Genomic DNA, 24981 nt, shown 5'->3' with positions numbered 1-24981 from the left:
AGCTGTGTGTGTGACGGGGCGACAGGGGCTGGGCGGGGTGTGGGAGAGACAAGCACACACCTGTAATAACATTGGCTTCAGACGCTAGGAGAGAAGAAATTCCCCCAACTGTTTTATCAGAGCCGAAGTTACCAAATTACGTTGTTGTTTTAAATTTGAGCTTCTCTGCCTGCAAACGGGGGGATCTCAGGTTCACCAGCTTAATGCTTGGCTGGGCCTGGAGCTCCACTTCCCCCCCAGCCCAGGCTCCCAGAGCTCCCAGGCCTGATGAACAAAAGTCTTCTCTCTCAGGGCTTTGAAGTGGAAACACTAACTGCTCCCTTTAATTAGAAAGAAACCCCCTATTGTTCCCGCTTTATTACTGATGGATGAAGACGTGAGGTGGGGGGTGGATTCTGAAGAATAGGAGTGGAGTGGGGGAGACAAAGAGGGGGACATGAAATTTCTATTTAAAAAAGAGGATCGGAGTTCCCATCGTGGAGCAGCAGTAATGAATCCGACTAGGAACCACAAGGTTGTGGGTTCTATCCCTGGCCTCACTCAATGGGTTAAGGATCTGGCATTGCCGTGAGCCGTGGTGTAGGTCACAGATGCAGCTCAGATCCAGCATTGCTGTGGCTGTGGGGTAGGACGGCAGCTGTAGCTCCGATTCAACCCCTCGCCTGGGAACCTCCATATGCCATGCGTTCGGCCCTAAAAAGCAAAAATAAAAATAAAGCAGAGGATATCCATACTCAGTTTCCATGCACCAAACCAGGTCTCTTTGTCTACCCAATCAATCAAGATTTTACAAGGCATCCAGCCCTTAACTAGGTGTTATGGGAAAGAGAGAGGACCGGATCCCAGCCCCCAAAGAGTTTATAATCTAGGTACGGGAGGCAGGACAGGGAGATGAGAAATGACAAATAATTGATAGTAAAACAGTACTGCCAATATAAGCAAGAAGAGGGAGTTCCCACTGTGGGAATGGGTTAATGATCCGACTTGTCTCTGTGGAGAGACTGTTTTGATCCCTGGCCTGGTGCAGTGGGTTAAAGATCCAGCGTTGCTACAGCTGTGGCATAGGTCACAGCTGCAGCTTGGATTCGATCCCTGACCTGGCAATTTCCATATGCCTCAGGGGGAGCCAAAAAATAAATTCACAAGAAGAATTTGGCATACGTGGATCAGAGAGATAGTCCCATAAGACAACTTCTTAAGAAAATTCAGGGTGGTGGGGGGTGGTAGTTAGGGACTTGGGCTGGATGCTGCAGACAGGAGAGTATTGTCCAAGTCTCAGAGAGGGTATGTCCACTCCAGGCAGAGTAAATGAATGGTCTGCGGAAAGGCATAGCAGCAGGAACAGGCACCTCATCTTTGGAGGACTATAAGCGAATGGGTCTGGGTGTAGAGAAGGGTGCATGCAGAACTACGGAAATCAGTTTTCATGGAGCAGATGTAACAGGAGTGGAAGGCTTTGAAAGCACATGGGGACAATGGCCTTGATGAGATAATTTGGCAGCCATGGGGCTTTCTTGAGCTGGGGCGTGATAAGAGGTGGCTCTTGGAGTTCCCGTAATGGCACAGTGGAAACGAATCTGACTAGGAACGATGAGGTTGTAGGTTCAACCCCTGGCCTCCCTCAGTGGGTTAAGGATCTGGCATTGCCGTGAGCTGCAGTGTAGGTCACAGACGCAACTCGGAACCCGAGTTGCTGTGGCATGGGCTGGCAGCTGTAGGTCCGATTCGACCCCTAGCCGGGGAACTTCCATATGCCGAGGGTGTGGCCCTAAAAAAAAAAAAAAACCCAAAAAGGACAGAATAGATATAAGGGGATAAAAGAGTGGGAAGAGTCAAGATACCTCCAAGACTTCCAGCCTGGAGACTAGGCGGCCCTGGAGTGGGAAGAGGCTAGAAGCCCTCTAGGGAAATTGAGTTAACAAGCAAGCCCCCCCCCCCCGCCCGCCAACACTTTATTCTCCCTTCCAGATGCCAAAGATGCCCTGAACTCAGTACTCAGACTGGTACTCCAGGTCAGGAAAGCTTTGTTCCCTGAGACAGGGTACACCATTAATGAAAACACTGGTACAATCTTTTTTCATGCACTTCAAAGTAATTCACACCTGTGCCTCATTTGAGCCTCAAAACAACCACCCAGGTATCATTCTCCCCAACTTGCAGGTGAAAAACTGAGTCCCAGAAAGATCGAATAACTCCCTCTAAGTTATACAACTAGTTAAGGCAGAACTGGGAGCAGAAACCTTCTGACTTTCAGCTCAGAACCCCTCCCTAGGCCTATTGGCAGCCCTGGACTTGTGGGGGTGGGGTGGAGGAGGGGCCTGGAGCTGCATGTGCTGGGGGGTGGGATGGGGGTGGGGGGTCAGGAGGCTGAGACTCAGAGAGAGGGTCCGCCCCAGACTTCAACCGCATCTCCAGTCTGCTCCTCACACGCACATAGGGCGTAAGTCGGGAGCCAAGGGTTGGAAACGCCAAGTCTAATCAGACCTCACAAGCCCACAGATGGTTTGAATCAACGTGCTACCTTGATAGGAATAATGAGGAGTCCTGAAGACAGTCTTATGCCAGCTCCATCCGTCTGGACAGAGAACCTCACCTTCCCCAAGAACGATGCGGTCCAGGTTCCCGTCACCCTCCCAGCTGGGCAAATCCTTCCTGGGGATGTCACCGGGTCCCACATCACACCTGCTCCTGGGCCCCCACCAGCAGAACCTCCCACAGATTTTTCCAAAATCTTTGGCCTCAGGTTCTGATTTGTCAAACTCTAAATTCCTAGGCCTTGTTGGAGGCTGCACATGGTTCCTGGAGAGAAATGAGGGACCAGGGGTTACAGAGCTGGGGCAGAGATTGGGAGGTAAATGTGGCAGGGTGCATGGGCCTGGATCCAGACAAATGCACAACCAGACAAATGTTCCACCCATTTCCTGGCAGAATGAGTAGCCCCAACTTCACTGTTTCATTCATTCAACACAACAAATGTCACCATGATACTTCCTTGATGGGACCCCTGATCTGGGGCACCCAGATCTCATGAAGCCTGGGGTTAGTCAATCTGCAAGGTCACAGAGTCCCAGGACCAGAACCAGACCTATGGTTTAAGAAAACCTCACCTCTTAGTGGGAGAGCCCTTTGGAGCCAGACCCCTAGAACGGGAGTGGGCGCCCTTCCCTAGGGAAAGCTCAGGCTTGGGATCTCGACACACATACACCCCCCCCTCCACGGGTGGCCCTGTGGGCAGGAACCTGCTTTAATGAAAATTTAGCCCTGCCCCACCCCCTTACCTAGCAAAGCTTAATTTGAAGCTTAAAAAACAATGAAGTTAATTTTTAAAAACCTTTCATTGAGTTCCATGAGACCCCTATTAATTTTATTGTTTCAATAAAGCATTTATTTAATTGTCTCCAGAAGGGCGCTGTTAAATGCACAGATGTTACCTGAGTCAGAAGGGAGGGAACTGGGAGCGCTTTTTTTTCACCCTCTCCTGTAGGCACATTAGCGGGATTCTGTTATTGGATTAGCTGATTGTCACCTTAAAAGTCACAAAGTACAGCCCTGAGGGAGAGACACATGGCAGGTAGATTCCTGGGAAGCAGTTCACCACACAGTTGCAGGAAGCAGGAAGCCAAGCTCATGATAAAGAGGCTGAGTTTGGCTAAGACCGGAGAAGATTTCTTTCTGCTGATGAGGAGACATTTGTTATTTAGCCTCTGGCACAAGGCTGATATCCCAGGGGAAAAAAACCCAAAGGAGAAGCACATTACTAGAGATACAATGTTCAAACCATAGGAGGAGAAGGGCTCAGCTTGAGTTGGCAGAAGTTCTCTGGAATGTCATGTTCAATCCATGCACAATTATTTAGTACTGAGACCCTGCTAGATGCTGCCACTACTTGGAGATTTGAGCAAACAGCAGCGAATAAAACAAAAGACCCCGATCTCATGGTGTTTACAGTCTAATGAGGGGAGAGACTGACTCAAAAAAAATGAAAACATAGCAAACATATCAAGATGAATTCAGGCAATGACAAATGCTCTGTAGACAGAACTGAGTCAGGTGTTAGAGAATTGTCGGGGGGGGGGGCTTGTCTGATGAGATGACATTTGAGCCCAGACTTGAATATACAGAGAAGGAGCCACAGGAGAGTCTGAGAGAAGAGCTTTCCAGGCAGAGGGGACAGCAAGTGCAAAGGTCCTGGGGCCCCATTTTGAGAGAAGCTTTATCAAATGAATAAGTAACCAGAGGAACATGCTGTGGGAGAGGCCCAGGAGATCCTTTTACACCAAGATTTCAAGAATTCACCCAGGACAGAGTGAATGTTTGGGTCCCTAGTCATTTGCTTAATGTCTAGCACAGAGTAGGTGATCAGTAAATGTAGGATTGAAAGGGGGAAAGGAATTAGAGGAAGGGGCAGACTGAACATTTAGAGGGAACTTCATTTAGTCAGATTACTTTTTAATTCAACAGCCAATTAAAGGAGAAAGAAGGAGGAGGGGGAGGAAGAAAAGGGAGGGGAGGAGGAGAAGGGGTCGAGAGCTCAGATTATATTCTAGGTCATTCATTATCAAGCTAAGGAGGCTCAGAGGAGGAAGGCCTGGGGATATACATCTAGGTCCATCTAGGAGACCAAAGTGTAGCTGAAGAACTAGTAACACCTCTAAAATTATTATAAGCCCTGCTGGTTGTGGGATGGAAATCCTGTGAAATTGGACTGTGATGATCATTATACAACTATAGATGTGATAAATTCATGTAATAAAAATAAATAAATAAAAATTTTTAAAAAATAAATAAAATTATTATAGGCCCTGCTTTAGAGCTTACAGAATGCTCTTGCATACATTTACTGTTTCAAACAGCCTTGTGAAATAAAAAACAACATTAGTCAATATTTAGCTAATTGTCTCTAGGCCATAGCGCCATGCTAGGCGATAGGGATTTACCAGGAGAAAAAAAAATCAAACAAGGCTCCCCTTTCATGGAGTATATAGTCCAGAGTAGACAGATTTCAATCAACTGACACAAATGAGAGGAAGGACAGCCACCATGAGTGCTGCGATGGAGCACAAGAACCCATACTGGGGGTGGTCAGGGAAAGCTTCCTGGAGGAGGTGTCAAGAGCTGAGCTCTAAGGCCGAGAGGAGTAACTAGGCAAAAAGGGGAGACACAAGGGTTCCGAGCAGAGGGAAAGAGCAAGGTGCAAATGAAGAGCAGGGGAGGGTAAGAGGGGCTCAGCAGACACCAGGAGGCAGGGCATAGTTAAAGGGGAATCAGGAGCGGTGGGCAAGGCTACGGTCGGTATGTGGGGCCTCAGAAAACATGAAAGAAGCTTTGTTTTTGGCCTTTCTTCCTAACTGGAAGTCAGTGAAGGTTTTAAGCGATCTTCAAATATTTGAAGAGCAGTCCTGAGGGAGATGGTTTAGATTTACCGCAATTAAATCCTGTCTTGGCTACCTATAAGAAGGTGTGCTTTGGAGTTCTCACATGGCTCCACAGGTTGAGGATCAGGCATTGTCACTGCTGTGGCTCTGGTTATAGCTGTGGCGCAAGTTTAATCCCTGGCCTGGGAACTTCCACAGGCTGCAGGTGCAGCCAAAAAAAAAAAAAGAAAAAAAGAAGAAGGTGAGCTTGTCCCTCATGGGGGTGGGGGTTAGGGGGTGACTGGGCAATTCCATTGTCAGGGAGGAGTTCTACTTTGGCCAGGAAATGGGGCAGGATCAGTGGCTCCCTTTTATTTATCCTGCTGCCCCACAAACCCTAGATTTTTTTAGAGTCTGCCTCGCAGGTTACATTTACATTACATAATTTTCCCCCTGTTTTTCTTAATAAACAACCGATGTCACTCATCAGACAATGAGTCACTCGAGAGACGCAAGGCGTGATATAATTCTGGCCACAGGCAAAGAAAGTCAGTTTCCTTTGGGCAAACCTATCATGAAGTATTTAGGGTTAGGGTTAGGGTTAGGGTTTTCTGGAATTTTGACAATAGCTACCCCCTCTCCCTAATACATTTACAGACTCCTGAAGATCTTTGGAGTCCTATTATGTGATGGTCACAGCCAAGGTATCTTCCAAGCAGGCGACCCTCTGGGTCATGAGGCATAGCCTTCTTGTGGTCAGGCATTTGGGGAATGAGCAGTGGATGTGAACTAAAGTAGTCAGGGAAAGCTTTTGGAACAAGAAAGCCTGGAGATGGGCCATGAAGGACCAGCCAGCTTCAGATAGGTGTGGAAAGGATGTCATTAGGCAGAAGGTGCAGAGGATGGTCTGAGATGAGTAAAGCAACCAGCCAGGCTGCAACACAGAGTCAGGAAGCACTTGTGGATACAAGAATAGAAGAGGTAGGTTGCAACCGACTCTAAACGCCAAGCCAAATTACTCTCCAAATGAGGGGGAATCATCAACGATTTTAGAACAGGAAAATGATGTGTTGGAAGCGGTGTTCTTGGCAGATGGACCTGGTGCCCATACATGCTCTGAGGTGGGAGGAGAACATCGAAGGGACCCAGTCAACAGACCAGATGTGCAAGGAAGTGCCTGGACTGGGGAGGATGGCAGTGAGGAAATAAAGGGGCAAATCCAAGAGATTTTTTTTTTTAAGGGCAGGACTTAAATTTGAGTTTGGAAGCAGCAAAGAGACCAAGGTGTCCTGGAGCCTGCTGGTGCAAAATGAGACAGTCATCAAGGGAAGCTCAGGGATGGGGTGGGGTGGGGTGTGGGGGGAGGGGACAATGACCACCTGTGCTATCTTAGGGCATCTTCACACACATTGCCCTTCGTAGTTATTTCTGCAGGTGGGGATGGAGGGGCAGGCAAGGGGGCTTTTTATATCTTATGATATATAATCTCTTTTAATGGGGGGATTTTGTATAATTTTTACTTCCTTTTTGTGCTTTTTTGGAATTTTTCAAATCATTATTTTAATTCCACGCAGACGCCCAGAGTCTTGTTAACCCTTTGTAAACCACTACTCCTGGTTTGTTCCCTCTCCCTCACAGAGAAAGAGAAGGAGAGAATGACTTACAGGCTCTGCTGGGCTCTCTGAAAAACACTTCAGAGGGGTTTAGTCTTAGCCCCTGAGTCTGTGGGTTTCCCTGTGGGTGGGGGATGGGAGGGCCCTTCAATGTACCTCTTTCGGTATCTTCTTCCTTCTCTCCCCACTGCCCTCTGCCCCAGCAGGGCTGCCTCTGTCCTTTAAAGACTCAACCAGCATCAGCCACGGCAGTGCTGCACTTAGAAAGATGGACCTTGGGATGTTTATAGCTGAAATCAGCCCAGCCCAGCCCAGGAACGAAACTGCGGGCACGGGACAGAGATGGAAGAGTACAGCTCTGCCGTCAGAGGCATCTGCTCTCTGTACATCAATTTTCTCATCTTGGAAATTGGAGATAATAACAGTATTTATCTCCGAGAGGTATTAAGTGGATTAAATGATGATGAAAGGCATTTAATGAGTGTACTCTATCATTAGAATTAGTAAGAACAATAAAATAATAAATCTTTATGACCAAACTTGGTGGCTCGGAGGCAAAAATCACCTTATTGCACGTCTATCTTGGTTCCCACTGGTGGCATTTCTTCGCCGCTCTGCTGCTCCCTTTGACGGGCACTTTTCTTCCCCAATGAAGAGCTGAGAGGAGACTTGAAGCAGGGCCGGAGTTGCTGCTGCCTGATTTCATGGTGGTCTGCTCTGCCACTTACGATTTGTGTGACATTCAACAGATTCCTTAATCTCACGAGCCTCAATTCCCCCATCTATAAAACGGGTGTAATCATACTGACCTCACAGTGTGTGTCAAGAGGTTAGACGGTTCCTGGCTCACAGCAGGCTCATAGCTCTCCCTGAGGGCTCCAGGTAGGGGCCAGCTCTTCCCTGCCCCAGACCCTCCACAGTCTCCTTGGTCCCTGGTGGCCTGACGTGAATCTTCCCAATTACCCGGTAAGCTCCTCGGGGCAGAGGCAGGGCCAAGGCCTCTTTAACTGTGAGGAACAGCCTTCTTCCCGGGCCTGGGTCCAGGCCAGCCTCCTGCGGCAGCTGGGGAAGAGAGAGAGAATTGTCAGCCTTCTGGAAGCCCGGGACCAGATGTACAAACTCAACAGCCCCTCTTTCTTCTTCTTCTCTCTCTCCTTTCCAAACCACAGTCCTGGGGCTGCTCAAAAAGAACTGATTCTTTCTATTTGACCATAGCCTGGGAGAAAAGTTGTCCCATTGACTCCGGGCATTTGGCTTGGTCAGAGAATGTGTGATTTGTTATATCTGATCACCTGGCCCCTCTGCTCCCAGTTCCATCCCTCTCCCCTGCAAAGACCTCTGGACAAAGGCAAAGGCTTCCCCTCTACCACCCTCTGCCACCGGAGTCTACCCATCAATCATTGATCCAATGGCCAACTCTTCATCCTTCTACCTGCCTCTCCATCTGCTCAGGGGACAGAGACCCTAATGTTCAAAGCTCACTGTTCTCCCTCCTTTAATGGGTCTAAGACAGAGTCTTGATTCTGGCCAGGGTCCAATGCTGAGGCAGCCTCCTCCCTCCACCCCCCAGGTGATGGCTCTAAACAGGTACCTCTCAGCCTTCTCCATCCCCAGCCCCGCCTACCCGCAGCTAGTCAAAGGAACCAGTGAAGGAGGAGGACGCACAACCCAGACAGCCAGGAACAGGGAGAGAAAGAGAAGCTGTTATGGAGCATCTGGCTGGGCTGGTAAGTGAGGCTCAGCAGGAGAGAAGGGGAGGAAGAGAGAAGCTGGCTCAGGGAGAGAAACGGGAACCCAGATCAGGAGGCCGGCGCAGAAGAGCTCTGCGCTCGCAGGGCCTTTTAGCTTCTGGGGTCCTGGAGGGCCTCACTCTCTGACAGGGTCATGGAGCCAAAATGGCTCAAGTTCCCATGTTGAGACCCAAGGAGAGGAACTAAGCTCTTTTCCAGAAACAAGTGGCAAGGTCTCTCCTGAGCCAAGGCTTTCTCTGTCTTTGTCTGGCTACCCTCCGCGGAATTTAGGCAGTTTTCTCTCTGTCTCTGTGTTTCTGCATCTCTGTCTATCTTTTTTCCTCTCTTTCCTCCTCTCTCTGCCCTCATCTCTGTCTCAGATCATTTCTTGGGGACTCTGCCTTGGGGCTCCCGCTCTCCGGTGTGTAGGAAACCTGACCTTCATCATCTGTTTTTTATATTTTGGAAACGTCAGCTTCACTTCCTACCTGAGGGAAGTGGGGGTGGGGAGCAGGCTGCCTGGCTCCGCCCCCTCCCACCCCCACTGTCTGTCCCCTCCCCCAGCTCCTTGCCCCAGGGAGGACAGATCGAGGCCTTCCCCACGCACTGGTCACAGCAGCCAAGAATCAGGCCTTGATTCGCGGTCTTCTCTCTGCAGCTCCCCACAGGGTGGGGGAGGCTATGAGGCCTCTTCTGATAGACCGCTGGTTTGCTGATTTGGGGAAAAGTGAAAATTCCAGACACACAGAGAGTCCAGGAGGTTGAGGGATTTCACCGGTGGAAACCAGTACGGAAAGTAGTTAAAGTCATTTCTGCCCCTAGGCAGAGTCAGAGTTAGTTGTCTAACCTGTTGTCACAGATGGTAATTTGTTTAATACTATCATTCATACCAGCTATAGATTATACATATTGAGGGCTTCCCCGGTGCTAAGACATTTTCATGTCTTTGCATTTCATTCACTCAACAACTTTAGGGACGATTATTATCTCCCATTTCCTTCATGAGCAAACTAATACTCAGAGAGGTTAACTAACTCACCCAAAGTAACTCAAACAATGAAGTCTGAATCCAGGCTTCTTGGACTCCAAGTCCCAAGCTTTTCGCTCTGTATCAAGGTTACCAAGACCTGAGAGATATATTTTGTACATTTCCTTTTAAAGAAAATAAATCCACAAAACTCTTGAGAAGAGACCTTGAAGATTGCAAGGACCCACGTATCCCCGTTGGAGAAGTATTGTAAGTCCTCATTTTCTAAGAGACCTTGAAGAACCAGCTGGCAGAGATTCCGGGGAAAGGCTACAAGCAGGCATTGCAGGAAAAGGACCTGGGAGGGCCACAGGGGAAAAACGCTAATGATGGCTGCAAGTCAGGAGACAGTGCAGCCGGCAGGCCAGGGGAGTCTGGTTTTGTGCAGGAAAATGAAAAGGGAGGCCCGGGCTACGTGGAGGCCTGGAGCCAGCTCAGAGAGGCCTGAAGTCCCAGCTCAGTTTATCCTCCAGGTTTTTGAGCAAGGAGAGTGATACCCCAAAAGTAAGTATTTGAGACTCAGGCTGGAAGGAAATGGTAGCTAATAAAGAGGGCTGGATTACAATCCAGGGAACCTAGGATGATCTGACAAAACATGCAGAAAGACATGTGCTAGAAGACACTGCCAAAGAAATGCAGCATCTTGGAGTTTGGGCCATCTTCCTAAGGATTGCTGTCTAAGTTGGTGTTTGGGTGTTGTGGGGTGTGAGGGGCAGCGGGAAGAGCTGGAAAACACTGTGTGTCTGGAACACTGAGCCCGCACGCTACCTGGCTGGTCTGAGCGCCACTGTGGCCCAGCATGAGACTGAAGGAGGACGGTCCTGTGAAGATGGCAGTCAGTGCTCTGAGCCACACGCGGGCCTGAGGGCCCTGGCCCAGGAGGCCCAGGCTTCTGGCCTGGCCAGGTCTTTGGGGCAGGGCAGATGGGTAGTCTGTAGGTCTGGATCCTGAAGCAGAGTTTCATGTCTTTTTCAATGCTTTGAAATGATTCCACTCCTTGGGTGGCAAAAAAAAAAAAAAGCAAAAAAAAATTTGGTTAAGAACTCAGAAACTGCCAATTCAGAAACTCTAATCTGTTCAAAAAGTTCAATCCCCTTTTTTCAGAGGCCAAAAACCTATTTCCGTCAAAGATTGTATATGTCTGTGTGTCTGAGAGCTGGCAAGGGAGACAGAGTGAGTGTGAGAACGAGAGCTGAAATGCCTTTGTTCCTGTATGTGGGGCTACTGCTCTGTGGGCTCACGTGTGTGCCTTGTATGTATATACATTCAGGCCTGTTTCTCAGGCCCTGTGTGCACTGAACTTTCAAACCATAACAAAAACACTGAAGCTTGGCAAAGATATCACAGGAATAATTATCTAATTTCAGAACATGTTATTATAATACCTACACGATGTGTAACGAACTTAACAATGTTCACGTTATATTCACCAACGCTGAGTTAGAGACCCACAAGGCCACGTCTTACCTCTGAGGCTTCTCCAAGACCCTAGAGCGGAGCAGGCCCCAAAGAAAACCCTCGAAGGAATATTTCCCTCCCCCCTGCCCCAGCGGCTTCTTTGTGGATCAGGAGGTTTAGCTGATAGAAATGACACGATCTCTGGAAAGGGGGCAGAGTCTATCCTGGGATGGCAGCTCTGTCCTCCCAGAATCCCCATTCCTCCCCAACAGAGGAGCCCCTGGAACTGGTAAGGAAATGGCCATGTTGAGGTCACAGAGGCAGAGAGGCTTTCCCTGACTCAGCTGTGGGCCAGGGGGGGGCCTCAAGGCTCCCCTCTGCCCCAGGGGGCTGGATTGGACTGTGGCTGAGTGTGAGGGGAATGTTTGCTGTTTGCTGCTGCTCCCTGTTGACTTTAGCCAGTAGCTCTGTTTACAAATCCAGGTTGGTTTTCCCAGCACAGTTAATTAGACCAAAGACATCTGGTGTGAGGACTGGGGAGGGCATCTGCTCAGAGCCTTCCCCCCACACCCAGCAGCCAAGGGCCAGAGCAGGGCAGAGCAGCTAAACAGGACCAGACCAGAAGCCACCAAACCCGAGGTCCTCGGGAGAACTATGCCTTTTCTCACTCTGCCCTTTCCATGCTAAGTTAGACTGGACCCCACTCTCTTAGGGGAAGCCTAGGAGTCAGGGCTGGATTGCCCCTACATCAGTGGGATCACAGGCTGGAGATCAAGGACCTTCCAGGTCCAAAAGAACTGGACAAGCTTCCTGTTTCCTCTTCATCACAGAGACTCTGCATTCTGTTGTAAGGCCTGACCTCTTCAGCTTCCTGGAAAAAAGATTTTTTTTTTTTTTTTTTTTTTTTTGGTTCTCCACCTCTTCCCTGACTCCTCTCCAAACAATCTCTGACACTGAGGGGAGGGAAGGAAGGTGGGTAGGTGGACAGTTCTAAGGCGGTGGGGAAGTGAAGTGGAGGGCTGGGAGGGGGAGGGGCAGCGGCTTATCTCTCCCAGGAGGGGGGAGCTCACTCCAAACAACTAATGCACTGGCGTGTGAAAGCTCCTCAATTAGCACTAATGATGCAATCAGGGAGGGAGGAGGAGGGACCAGAAGTTCTGGTAGAGTCAGCACCTACTTACACTCACGATACACACTCCCTTCCTCGAACACAGGGGCCCTTTCAGACACACTAATGCACACACTCCGCAGACAATCTGAACCACGCATGTCCGTGGGCACAAATGCACTCTTTGCCCAAACTACTAGCACGCATATGGTTCGTGATCCGCTGCTGACCCCGTCTAACTGCAGGGTCCCAGAGGAGGGATTCGATTTGGGGCTTCAGGGACAAGGAAAATCAGAAATCAGAAAACAAAACAAAAAACTGGTAGAGGAGGTTAAAGAGGCCATCTCCGAAAACTTCATGATTTTTCCTCTGATCCCGGAGTTCCTGTCCCACGCGCGCTCGCAGGTGCCAGCCCCTCAGCTCCAGCCTTCCCCTTCCTCCGCGCCAGAATCCAAGACTGGGCGAGGAGCTGCCACCCGCAGCTCCACCCCTGCGCCGTCCGCCCCAAGGCCCTGGGTCGCCGAGAGGGCGCATTGGGATCACGCGGATCTCCAGCACCCGGACCCAGCGGCTTGTCCCCACCGGAATCCGTTACCCGCCGGCCTCGCCCCTTCGTCTTCTCCCCCACCCTGCCCAGCCGGCTCCGTTAGCCGCTTCCCGGTCCCGTTATTCGGCCACCCCAGCCCCGTTATCCACCCGAGCCCCCGCACGTCCCGGGGCCGCCGCCGCCCCCTCCCTTTCTCCCCGGCCGGAGCTCGGGGGCCGCGGGCTGGGCAGGGCGGGAGCCGCCTCCGCGCCGCTTCCCAGGCCGGGACGGCCGCGGGAGGAGGTCCCGCTGTCAGTCAGCGGGGAAGGCCGGGCCGGGCGGCCGGAGGGGGCGGCGCCGAGGACGGGCTCGGGCCGGGAGCTGGGAGGCGGAGGCGGAGGGGGGGCGGGGGCGGGGGCGGCTCCGGGCCTTATAAGCGGCGGGGGCAGGGCGGGAGGGAGGCAAGTGTCAGGCCGATGTGCCGCCCGCGAGGGGCCGGGGCCGGGGTCGGGGCAGCCGGGGCCATGCGCGCAGGCTGCGCAGGGAGCCGGCGGGGCGCTGAACGGAGCCGCCTCGGAGCCTGAGCCGCCCCGGGCCGGGGCCGGGGCCGGGGAGCCGCGCGGGGCCGGCCGGCCAGGGGGGAGGGGAGCGATGCGGCGCCGGCGGGCGGCGGTGGCCGCGGGTTTCTGCGCCTCCTTCCTGCTGGGCTCGGTCCTCAACGTGCTCTTCGCACCGGGCTCGGAGCCTCCGCGGCCAGGCCAGTCCCCCGGGCCCTCGCCAGCCCCGGGCCCGGGCCGTCGCGGGGGCCGCGGAGAGCTGGCCCGGCAGATCCGAGCGCGCTACGAGGAGGTGCAGCGCTATTCCCGCGGGGGCCCGGGGCCCGGGGCCGGCCGGCCAGAGCGGCGGCGCCTGATGGACCTGGCTCCGGGCGGCCCGGGCCTGCAGCGTCCCCGGCCCCCGCGGGCCCGGCCCCTGCCCGACGGCGCCCCGGGCTGGCCCCCAGCTCCCGTTCCGGGTTCCCCCGGCCCGGGCCCGCGACTGGGCTGCGCCGCGCTCCGCAACGTGTCCGGCGCACAGTACGTGGGCTCCGGCTACACCAAGGCCGTGTACCGGGTCCGCCTGCCCGGCGGCGCCGCGGTGGCGCTCAAGGCGGTGGACTTCAGCGGCCACGATCTGGGCAGCTGCGTGCGCGAGTTCGGGGCGCGAAGGGGCTGCTATCGGCTGGCGGCCCACAAGCTTCTCAAGGAGATGGTGCTGCTGGAGCGGCTGCGGCACCCCAACGTGCTGCAGGTACGAGGGTGGGGGTGCGGGGCTGAGGGTGCTGGCTGGACCTGCCCAGGCCCGGTCACTCTGGCTGGAAGAGAACCCTTGGTCTTAGCAGATAAAGAAGCGGAGCCCCAATGATTGTGCCCAGGTTAAACTAGGGGCAGGACCCGGACCATGGCAGCTTCTCGGTACCCTGACTCTCACTCCTGGCTCAGTGTCCTTTTACAAAGGGTCTCCCGTATTTCTCAGCTTCCATACCGTATCTCTTGAAGACAGGCCAGTACAGAGGGTCCCCAAACTCGAGGGTGGAGGTCCATTAGGACTTAGGACCCTGCTTCTGTCTGAAGCTAGGGTGTTGAGCACCAGAGAAATGACCCCAAATCAAGACATAAACAGAGGTCATCCCTGAGCAGGGATCCCAACTGAAGTGATAGGGTCCCCTTTCTTGTTGGACTCTGAACCCCACTTCTCTCAACTTCCAAACAGTGACTTATCTAGCTTTGAAGTTGGGGTACGACAGCAGTGGATTTGGGAAGAGCTAGAAAAAGACCAGGCTTGATTCCAAGAGAACACCCTCTACCCACCCAGGAGCCACTGGAAGGACCCTTGGGGACTGGAGTAGTAGTCCAGGAAACACATAGCCCTTCCCAGAAGAGACGGTGGGGTCCTCCAGGTCTTAAAGTACGCTTGGGAACCACTGGGGAAGCCTCAGCGTCCTAGCTCAACCCTCAAGGGACAGGCTGAGGGCCTGAGGGTCTGAACATTACATTATCTGAGCAAATGTGGCCCAGAGGGTGGAAGATTGAGAAGGCCAGATGCTCAGGTTCCTACTCAATGAGACTCTGTCTCCTACTCACTGGTGGGCAGAGGGGAAAGATGAGACCCCGCCTTGTCCGTTCTGGGCTAGACAAGTGCGGGGCCTCTCCAAGTCCCAGCCCAGCCCAACCCTAACACACCCACTTCCTCCTCTCCCCCAGCTCTCCTCATCTTTGAGTCTGCCCTAGGATCAGACACACTGTTCCCTTTGCACACTTCTGAGTAGTCTGAAAGGGGAATCCCTGACTGTTCTTGGCCCCGTGAACGGAGGGTGTGGGCTGACTCCTCAGCCGAGGAACCTGGCCCACACCTTCCGCTCCTAAACCACTCAAATTAACCTTTCTGCACCCAGCAGAACTAACCAGAAACCTAGGACTTCCTCCCTCCTTTCCTCAGGAGCGAGATGGACCTCAGGTCTGGGTGGGCATTGCAGAAAAGAAGAAATAGGCCAGGGAGCTATTTATACCACAGCAGACTCCCAGTCTTCCCAGGCCACTCCAGCCCTGGCCAGACACCTGTGGACTGGGTCCTGGGCCCTGAACTGATTGCAGAAGGTCAGGTAGAGCCAAGAGTTGTGAGCAGTTATGTCTGGTTGCGCGGCTGACACTGTGGAGCTACAGGGAGTGAGCGGCTGGTTACGTGGCCATTCTAACTGGGAGGATCTTGTTCTCTTTGCTTCCCAGGGGCTCCTGGGAACTTTTTGGAAACCCTGGAGTGTCAGCCAGATTCTGAGGCAGTGGAGAAGGTCTTAAGTGTCTTAGCAGGATATTAAGTGTTAGTTAATTGACTCAAGACCCCTCCCTTAGGACAGATTCGAGGTTTGATGTGCTTGCCTGTCTCTTAAGGAATGTCAGGCCCCTGGCCGATGCTGAAGGTGCCAAAAGAAAAAAAAAAAAAAAAAATTACAACTGAATAGTGTTCACCCATTTCCTCTCTAGACCAAACTCCATCTGTCTGGGGTTGGCTGTGTGACTCTTACAAGGTCGGAGACCAGAATTAGTTGCCCTGGAACATATGTTATAAAATGGAGAGGGTCCCAGGTCCTTTGACAGAAAGAGGGAAGGTGAAAAGCTCCCATTATGGGGACAGAGAGGTACCTCGGTATGAATTTAGGGACTGTTTTGTGGTGGGTCGCCTACATCCGTCCCCCAACTCCCAGGCCGGTGTCCCTCTGGCTTCTTCAGCAGTGTCACCTCTGCTGCCAGGGAAGACCCTGCACTGGAGGCTTCATTTGGGGTGTGCCAAGAACTAAAATAATGTTGTTTTAATACCCCTTAATCAATGTAAAATTTCAAAATCCTTCGACGGCTGAACTGGGGAGGAGCCAGCGAATGTTTCCCACTCCCCGAGGCTGCCCAAGGCCCCCTCCCCATCTCAGGCAGCCCCAGCATTGGTGCTGTGGTTCTAATAGAAAAGGCCCAGGATAGGATGTCCCACTGGGCACTTCCCAGTGCATGCTCTGGTCATTAGGGACTGCCTGGCCGAGATCTCTCTATCTTCTGTGACCCCCTCCCCAACCCACCCTCTGTCTCTCTCACTCACACACACACTCCCTCACGTGACTGAGGTCTCTATAGTCCAGGGTCAAAGGGCACAAGGGTCTTCCCTCCCCTCCACCTCTGCCGTTCCTGGGGCCTCAGGCCTCAGATGGGGCCCCAGGCCTGCTTGGGCCCTGATTCTGGCCCTGCTAGAGTATGTTTCTTCTCCGAATGAACAAAAGATGGGACTGAAATGCTCAGCCTCATGCTTCCTGGGGGGGTTAATGGTGTCTTTTTATTTTTTCCTGAGGGGTGTTGATTAATACCTCGTTAACAGCGCATTTAACGACCTCCGGGTGTTTAATAACCTTCAGAAGTTTCCCACAAAGGCTCAGACTCTGGGCAAGAAAATGAGAACCAGGCCCCAGGGCTGCTCTCCTTACCTCCCCACCCCCACCCCTGCCCCACTGGGGTCTGGGGCCTCCCTAGACTGAGGTGGGGTGAGGGAGGTGGAGAAGGAGGGATGAGGAGGGCACCTGGGATTGCCCCCCGATCTCCCAAGTCACGGCCCTAGTGACACTGAGACGTGCCTTCCCGCATGCCAGCTGGACTGAGGCAGCTGGCTGCAGGGAGGGGGAGCTGAAAGGGCTCTCCTGGGATGGAAGGGAGCATGTGAGGGCCCGAAGTGGAGCTGGAAAGGGTGGGAAGGGTGACAGTATGCAGGAACATGGAGCCCAGGGGCTCGGCTCCCCCGCTCCCCCCCCCAATCATGCAGCTCTCCCCTCTCCCTCCTCTGACCTGGACAACTCCGCCTTTGTGTTCCTACCCCACAGGGTCCTGGACGTTTTGAGCACTGCCTGATCCCTAGCTGATGTGCAGTGTGGTAGGAGAGGCTGGGAGAAGCAGGGCTCTCGCTGGATGCTGGTTTAGGTGTTAGTGACAAAGTCAGGCTGTGCTTCCTAGAAGCCCCTTGCCAGCTGAGCTGTACCAAGCCCTCCCCCAGATCGCATGGAGTGACCAGGCCCTCAACAAACTGATCTTCCCGGGGAACCTTCTCTTAATTCCACCCCCCCCCGCCGCCCACCAACTATACAGAGAACACCCATGGAGGTGTCCCTTCAACACTGTTCTTATCCACACTTGGTACCAACCCCAAGGGAGACTGCTTTTCCTCCAGAAAGACTAGAGCAGAGGAAAAACGAAGGTGCCAGAAAACGGAAATGATGCAGAAAAGACAAGGATGAGAGCGGGGGTCGGGGGGGAGTATAATAACCATTTGCTGGCTTGTCGATTAGCAAATGGTTGGTACTCTTGGAAAGAACCAGGCTGTGGAATCAGGGTGACATCAGTTTGAATCCCAGCTCTTGCATTTTGTAGCTGTGTGACCTTGTGCAAGTAACTTATCCTCTCTGAGTTGGTTTCCTCACACGCGAATTGGAGATGATAATAATAGTACCTACTGTGCCCTTTTCAGGTTATTCTAAGAATCAGTGCATAGAAAACAGTTAGTGATTAACATATGGTGGCCAGACCTGCCCATTTATCTGAGTGGCCAGAGGTAAGGGGCTGATGGAGTCAGTAGGAACCTAGGCTGCTGGGACAGAGGGCAGGCTTCCCAGGCAGTGTTGCTATTCTGAGCTGAAGCAGAGACCTAGGGATGGGGTGGCAGGGGCAGGGTGGGGGAGAGTCTGACAGCCCGGCCCGTCCCTGTCCCCACCCCCACCCTGTGACCTCATGACCTGCCTGGGCCTCTTCCAGCTCTATGGCTACTGCTACCAAGACAGCGAAGACATCCCCGACACCCTGACCACCATCACGGAGCTGGGCGCCCCTGTGGAAATGATCCAGCTGCTGCAGACTTCCTGGGAGGATCGATTCCGAGTGAGCAGGGAGGCGGGCCAGGGCCCTGGGCTCCTCGCTGGGATGGTTCTCCCTTAGAAGGCCAGCCCTCCAGAGCAGCTTGGACTCCTCCTCAGTCGAGGGAGAGGGAGAGAAGAATGGAGCGAGGCTGACTCGGCCATCGGCCAAAGGGTTAAAAAAAGAAACAAGATAGGATCCTGATGGGTTTGTGCTCACACACACACACACACACACACACACACACACACACACCCTCAGCCTGGCTGCAGGAGGGCCAGCGTCCTGGGTCTAGAAAAGGTCTTACGGTCATCTTGCCCCTCCCTCAATTTGCATACACTGGACAGAAGCCACACGGAAGATGCAACCTCAGGGAGGAGGGGCACTATCTCCAGCCTCCCTGCCTCCCATTTCCCACTTATTCCGTGTTACCCTCAGGGTCAGAACAGCCACGGGGGAAGAGAAAATCACTGGCTTGCCGTTTAAGGCCCCAGGCCTCAGCCCTTAGTGAGCACTAGAGTTTTTAAGAGAAGGGCAACCCCTCCAGCTCAGTCCAGAGTCCCAGAGGAGGGAGCCCTGGAGCCTCCCAGAAGAGAAGCAGTGAGCAGCCCCGGTGTCTGCCCCTCAGATCTGCCTGAGCCTGGGCCGCCTCCTCCACCACCTGGCCCACTCCCCGCTGGGCTCGGTCACTCTGCTGGACTTCCGCCCCCGACAGTTTGTGCTGGTAGATGGGGAGCTGAAGGTGACGGATCTGGATGACGCCCGCGTGGAAGAGACGCCGTGTACAGGCAGCGCCGACTGCATGCTGGAGTTCCCAGCCAGGAACTTCACCCTGCCCTGCTCAGCGCAGGGCTGGTGCGAAGCCATGAACGAGAAACGCAATCTCTACAATGCTTACAGGTGACTGCCAGCCCCCAATCAGAAAGGCCAGCGAGGGAGGGTAGCGTTGGGGTGGCAGTGGGGTGGGTCAGGGGGAAGCCAGAGGGACTAGGAGGCAGCCAGGGCGGGAGACTCAGCCATGACCAATGGAGCAGCCGGGGCGGGCAAGAAGGGAACATTCAGGCTCCTGCCCAGGAGGCTAAAAATAGTCAGCTCCAAGGAGAATCTGGGTTGGGGGGTGGCAGCTGGAAGCTTCTTAAAATAGTGTCAGACTCAGAGCCTAGGGCTGGTGGGACAGGCCCTGCCCCTTCCTTCCCTGGCCCTTCACCTCTGGAAGCTCCTCACAGAGCCAAGCCATGGGCTGCTCTGACACGGGTCTGTGGGGGGATAACGTGGGACTGAGGGGTGGGAAAGTCCTGGGGACCGGATGAGGAAAACAGACCTCAGATTTCAGTTTTGCACGAAGTTACTTGTAGCCTTAGCATGTGCCCAGACCCCTACCCTGAGTCTGAATAGACTCCTTGGCACGCTCTGGGGATATACACCTTGTTGGTCGGCCTGAGGGATCAGGCTCCCCAGGCAGATTGGGGTTCTGTGCCCAGAGGCTGCACCACTGAGCCCCTGATTTCTCTCTGCCCCAGGTTTTTCTTCACATACCTCCTGCCACATAGTGCCCCGCCCTCGCTACGGCCTCTGCTGGACAGCATTGTCAATGCCACAGGTGAGCACTCCAGGGCCCACCTTCCTCCCATCACCCTGCCCCTCCCCAGCAAGCATGGGAACAAGAATGACTCAGGATGACACACGGTCCAGAAACCCTCATTTCCCAAAGTGGCCTTCTGTGGCAAGCCCCCTCCCCAGACCACTAGTAGTCAGGGCCCAACCTCCAGAGGGAGAAGCGGAAGGGCAGATGGCTGCCTCCCGCAGGGGCAAGTGGGAGCCCAGGTACCCTCTTACAGCCACACTGACCTCTGCAGGAGAGCTCACCTGGGGAGTGGACGAGACCCTGGCCCAGCTGGAGAAGGTGCTGCACCTGTACCGGAGCGGGCAATATCTGCAGAACTCCACGGCAGGCAGCAGAGCTGGTGAGTGGCCCCCAAAGGGACCCAGGGGCTGGGGAGGTACGGAGCAGGTGCAAGTGTGACTGATCCCCCCTAATTGGGCTAAGTGGCTCATCTTCCCTCTGAGACTCCCTTGGGGTGACTCAGAGGCTGCCGACTGTTTAGTCTTTACATAGAGGACTTGTCTCTGACTGAGGTAGAACAACTATAATTCTGCCTTGAACTTGGGGGGTGGGGATGGGTATGGACACCTCTTGTCTGGGTGGCTGCAAACCCCGCTATGTACTGTGTGACTTCGAACAAGTTACATCTGGAGCCTCACTTTCCTCATCTGTGAATTGGGTTCAGTATTACTCACTGGCCCTACAAAATTCTTATGGGGATTAAATGTCAGGTGAAACGTGTGAAAGCAATTAACTCGTTTCCTAGTACACAGCTGGAACACAATATATGTTTGTCTCTCCTTCCTTCCTCTTCTGGGGCTAGGAGGGCGGCTGGATGTAGAGAAGGGCTCCACTCTGAAACCAGCTAAGAAACCCCAGAGAAGAGAGAGAATTCTCATCCCACTTATGGACTGTGGTCCCTCTGCTGAGGCCCTGGGGTTTAGCCCCGTTGGCAGGGGGCGAGGGATGGGCAGCCTCCGTATTCAAGGAGCTCTGGCCAGTCTTAGGGGTGGGGGAGCCCTCGTTAGCCCTGTAAATAAAGTTTAACGAGGTGAACAATGGCTGGCTCTGTCCCTGAGGACGCCGTTTATGGGGCTATAAATCACAGCCAGCCCTGGACTTTGGTCTAGTCCCTGGTAGAAGAAGGAGGCAGGAGGGCGGGGTGGCCAGAGGCCCAGGGCTTCTGCATTATCAGTCCAGCCCTGGGGTTCCCCAGGCAGCAGGAAAGACTCTGGTGAACGGGAGGCCTGCAGCTAAGCAGCTTCCAGATCGAGGAGGTTTCAGAGCCTCTGGGGGCTCTTTCTGTGTAATGGGGAGATTTCAGATTCTTCCTCTAGCCTCTGCCCCAAACACTCAAGTTGCAGATTCCCAAATGGTAAATTTTTTTTTTTTTTTTTTTGGTTTACATTCATTTGCATGCCTCTGAATTTCAAAAACTCGTGACTGACCCCCTATCCAAGGAGCTTGCCTAACTTCTGTCCCAAAGGCCAGGAGGAAATGGGACCAAAGGGCAGCTCTAAGCTCTTGCTCCTCCAAGTGTGGTCTGCAGACCAGCAGCACCAGAAACCGGCTGGAAATGCCAGCTCCCACGCCCCACCCCAAACCTTCTGAATCAGAATCTGCAAGATTTAACAAGATTCCTTGGAGATTCACATGCACATGGAAGTTTGAGAAGTTCTAAATGTCTAAAATGTCCTGGGCTCAGCAGGACAGCCATTGGCTCTGCGTATGTGCTTATCCTATCCCTGTGCCTGCCATCCTGTGCAGCCTGAACCAGCTGTGTGCCCTTAGACTTCGGAGGTGTGTCTCCCCAAAGCCAAATCTGAGCTCTGCCCTCCCTGAGTGGTCATCCCAGTTCCACGGTGGTAGCTCCCTTCATCTCCATGCTAGGAGGACTGGGCTAAATTTCAGCTTTCACCTAGGAAATGGGTCTCAACCCTTTGAAGAAAGTGGCCCTAGCCCTCACCCCTAGGGCATACAGAGTTCTCCTTTGACCTCCATCCCCAACCCACAGAGTACCAGCGCCTCCCAGACAGTACCATCCCGCAGGAAGACTACCGCTGCTGGCCATCCTACCACCACGGAGGCTGCCTCCTTTCAGTATTTAACCTGGCTGAGGCTGTGGACATCTGTGAGAGCCACACCCAGTGCCGGGCCTTTGTGGTCACCAACCAGACCACCTGGACAGGTGAGCCAGTAGGAAAGGACATCCTGAGGGAGGTGGCGGGACTTGAAAAAGATTGACAGGTAGTAGTCCTCCATCAGAAGCCATAAATGAGGAGTTCCCACTGTGGCTCAGCGGTAACGAACCGGACTAGTATCCATGGGGATTCGGGTTCAATCCCTGGCCTCATTCAGTGGGTTAAGGATCCAGCATGGCTGTGGCTGTGGCTGTGGTGTAGGCCAGCAGCTGCAGCTCCAATTTGACCCCTATCCTGAGAACATCCATACGTGTGACCCTAAAAAGCAAAAAAAAAAAAAAAGCAGCCAGAGGATAAGGAGGTTGAGATGCTGAAAGATGAGTGTCCTCAAGACAGTTGCCTTAGGGAGAGTGGCCCTACCTCCCAGGTGAGAAACACCGGGTCCCATTGCCTCTCACCTCTGCCCCTAGGTCGGCAACTGGTCTTTTTCAAGACAGGATGGAGTCATGTGGTCCCTGATCCCAGCAAGACCACATATGTGAGAGCCTCTGGCTGACCCTCTGCGGGCTCAGCTGACCATCCCCACCAGCTGGGCTTGCCTGTGACTTGCACTAGCAGCACTGCATGTCACCTGGGCACCCTGCAGACAAGGCTGACATCCCAGACAGACCGAGGTGACCAGGACAACGTGCAATAATGCCAAATGTTAAAATGTGAGTTTACCAGTCTATGTCTGGGAGTGCTGGCTCCAGGGCCAGGAATCTTGGGGGCTGAGTGCCCCTCCCACCCTCTGGGCTGCCAGCAAGGCTCAGGCTGGTCTCCCTGTTGGGGGCTCTGCCCCTCACTGGGACAATTCTGTGGGCAGCCCCATCACTGTGTTCGTAGTGTGAGAATGTAGCCAGAGCCCCTGCTGCTGGTGCTGCTGCATGTGTCATGGCCCAGCAGGGGCCGCGCGGGGACAATCGGTCATGGAGTGTTCTCTCAGCCAAGCTCCCAACGGGAGGCTTAAAGGGATGCTCTGGGATGTGGGCGAATCTGTACCTGAGGCGGTCGCCTCTGGGCCCCCGACAGGGGGCGCTCACCGACCGGCCCCGGGGGCCTGGGGCAGAGGAGCACACAAGGTCTGAGCCAAGTCGTGGGGTTGAGGAGCAGGTTTGAGCCAGGACCTGGGGTGGGGGTGGGGCCGGGGCCTTTCTGCCTCATTTGCTTTCAGTGAAAGCCGCAAAGCAGCCAAAACCAGCCTCTCCCCCCTCCTGGAGTTTGTATATCCAGAAGCTTTTGTACTTCTTGTTCATTAAAATGTTTATTTTTGTAAAAAAAAGAAAGAAAGAAAAAAATCAATGAATAAAATGACATTTCACGGCAAGGATTCTTCCCAAGCCACAGTTTCTTGGGCTGATTTACTTGGCCTCAGCTATGTCTTGGGTATGTTTGCTGGGGCAGGGGTGGGGACTGGGGAGGGGTGGTGTGTCATGGAGTGAAATCACGGCAAACACTTGCGTGGGCAAAATGTGTTTTCAGGCCCTGCTCCCCTGGTCTCGTCTCCCTCCGTGGCCCTCCACGCTCAGACACAAGGGACTCCTTTCCCTAATGAGGTTAAAATTCTAGCACACACCAGCTTCTCATATACAAAGCCTTTACTCATGTCCTGATGGTGGGACGTCCACCACACCAGGGGACCCTGAGCCACCGCCAGTTAGTTGGCTTTGCCTCGGTGCAGGGTTGGGCCTGGCCATCACCACCACTGCCCACCGTGCAGTGATGCACACTTTTCTTTTTCAGAGCCTCTCTTTGAGCAAGAAATAAATATATAGAAAGTGGAGAGAAAGGAAAGTCAATGGAAAACCCAGCCCCCTCTTCCTGGGTGTTGGGAGGGAGCGTCTAGCAGGGGAAGGTCCAAAGATGTTGCAGCCCAGAGTGAAGGGGTTTGAGATCACACTGAGACCAGAGAGGGCCCAACCTGGATGCAAGTCTTCTAACCTGAAATCCTGCATCTTCTCTCCTGTACTCTGTTTCTGCTTCTAGAATATCGTCAAAGTGCATAACCCTTTGAGGGCTTTTTAAAAAGAAGAACCAGACTTTAACCCAGAACCCAATTTCTTCTCGGCAGATGTGATTGGGATAATTTCTCACACATAAGCTGTCTAAGTGATTGAGGAGCCGCTATTGGCTCTGGAGTCCTTGTCATGGACGTTGCTTGGACCCTCAAGGTTATACCTCACCGCCACCTTCCCCAGCCCACACACCCCATGTCTTGCCGCTGGTTACCTGGGCTTGGTGGTTGTGGAGGGCAGGGAAGCTCAGAGCCTCCACAGAACCTCATGATTCAGCCAAGGTGGGTCCTGCCAGCGCTCCCCGCCCTCAGTCCCTACCCCGCCAGGGAGGACCTTTGCTTCCATCAGCCTCCAGACCCCTTTCCTCAGCTGGATTCATGTGCGACCACATGGGTAGCTGTTCCCGTGTCATCCAGTGTTAGAGTTTACACTGTCCTCTGTTGCTTTCCAACTGCCAACTTGTCTGCGGGGCTCTGAGCACAGGAGAACCTCGTCACCATGCTGGGCCCAAGAGGCACCACGGGGCTGGGGTAGGAAGGTCTGTGGGGTCTGTGTCCTTCAGAGGGAAACAAAGGCCCTGGTTACAGTCAGCACAGAGGCCACAGAGCTCAGGAACTGCATGACTCAGTAAGCAAAGAGAAGGCTAAAAGGTGAACCAACCACTGCCTCCTGAGCTTCTGGAAGTTTCCTGATGAGGGATTCACTGGCCCATGGAGAGGAGCAAGCTCTGGCCTCCGTGAGGTATGATTGTCATTCCAATTTTACAGACCTGAAAACTGAAGCCCAGGTCACAGCTGCTAAGGGGTTTAGTGAGCGTTCAGATCCAGCCCTAACTTCTAAGCCTGTCCCAGAGAGAGAATCTAAGAGTCAGGGAGCCCATATCCAGTTTGCCTGTGTGCCAAACTCAAATGGAGGCCCAAGGCACACAACATCTTGTTTAGAAAGACTCCCCGCAGGTGGCTAAAGGGATGGTAAACAGCTTCTTCCTCAGTGAGTGAGCCTTGCTTCTG

At 53.5% G+C, this 24981-nt stretch overlaps 1 protein-coding gene across 2 annotated transcripts; it reads left to right on the top strand.

Moving 5' to 3' along the window:
- PKDCC (protein kinase domain containing, cytoplasmic) lies at positions 13223 to 23306 on the top strand. Of its 2 annotated transcripts, none has more exons than XM_021087583.1 (7): positions 13223 to 14046; positions 18075 to 18197; positions 18802 to 19073; positions 19694 to 19773; positions 20012 to 20137; positions 21791 to 21964; positions 22388 to 23306. In XM_021087583.1, exons 1-7 carry the CDS (start codon positions 13408 to 13410, stop codon positions 22471 to 22473), a joined length of 1500 nt encoding a protein of 499 aa, XP_020943242.1. In that variant the 5' UTR covers positions 13223 to 13407; the 3' UTR covers positions 22474 to 23306. The 2 variants fall into 2 exon arrangements, with proteins under 2 accessions (XP_020943242.1, XP_020943243.1); XM_021087584.1 differs by having other exon boundaries at positions 20030 to 20137; positions 22388 to 23296.

Source organism: Sus scrofa, chromosome 3, assembly GCF_000003025.6.
Source record: "Sus scrofa isolate TJ Tabasco breed Duroc chromosome 3, Sscrofa11.1, whole genome shotgun sequence".
NCBI lineage: Eukaryota > Metazoa > Chordata > Mammalia > Artiodactyla > Suidae > Sus > Sus scrofa.
This window is presented reverse-complemented; position numbering and strand designations above follow the sequence as displayed.

Coding starts and splice junctions, on each gene's coding strand:
- PKDCC (XM_021087583.1), top strand. CDS start 13,408: ATGCGGCGCCGGCGGGCGGCGGTGGCCGCGGGTTTCTGCGCCTCCTTC. Junction 18,198..18,801: donor CCTGGGAGGATCGATTCCGA/GTGAGCAGGGAG, acceptor TCTGCCCCTCAG/ATCTGCCTGAGCCTGGGCCG. Junction 19,074..19,693: donor AATCTCTACAATGCTTACAG/GTGACTGCCAGC, acceptor TCTCTGCCCCAG/GTTTTTCTTCACATACCTCC.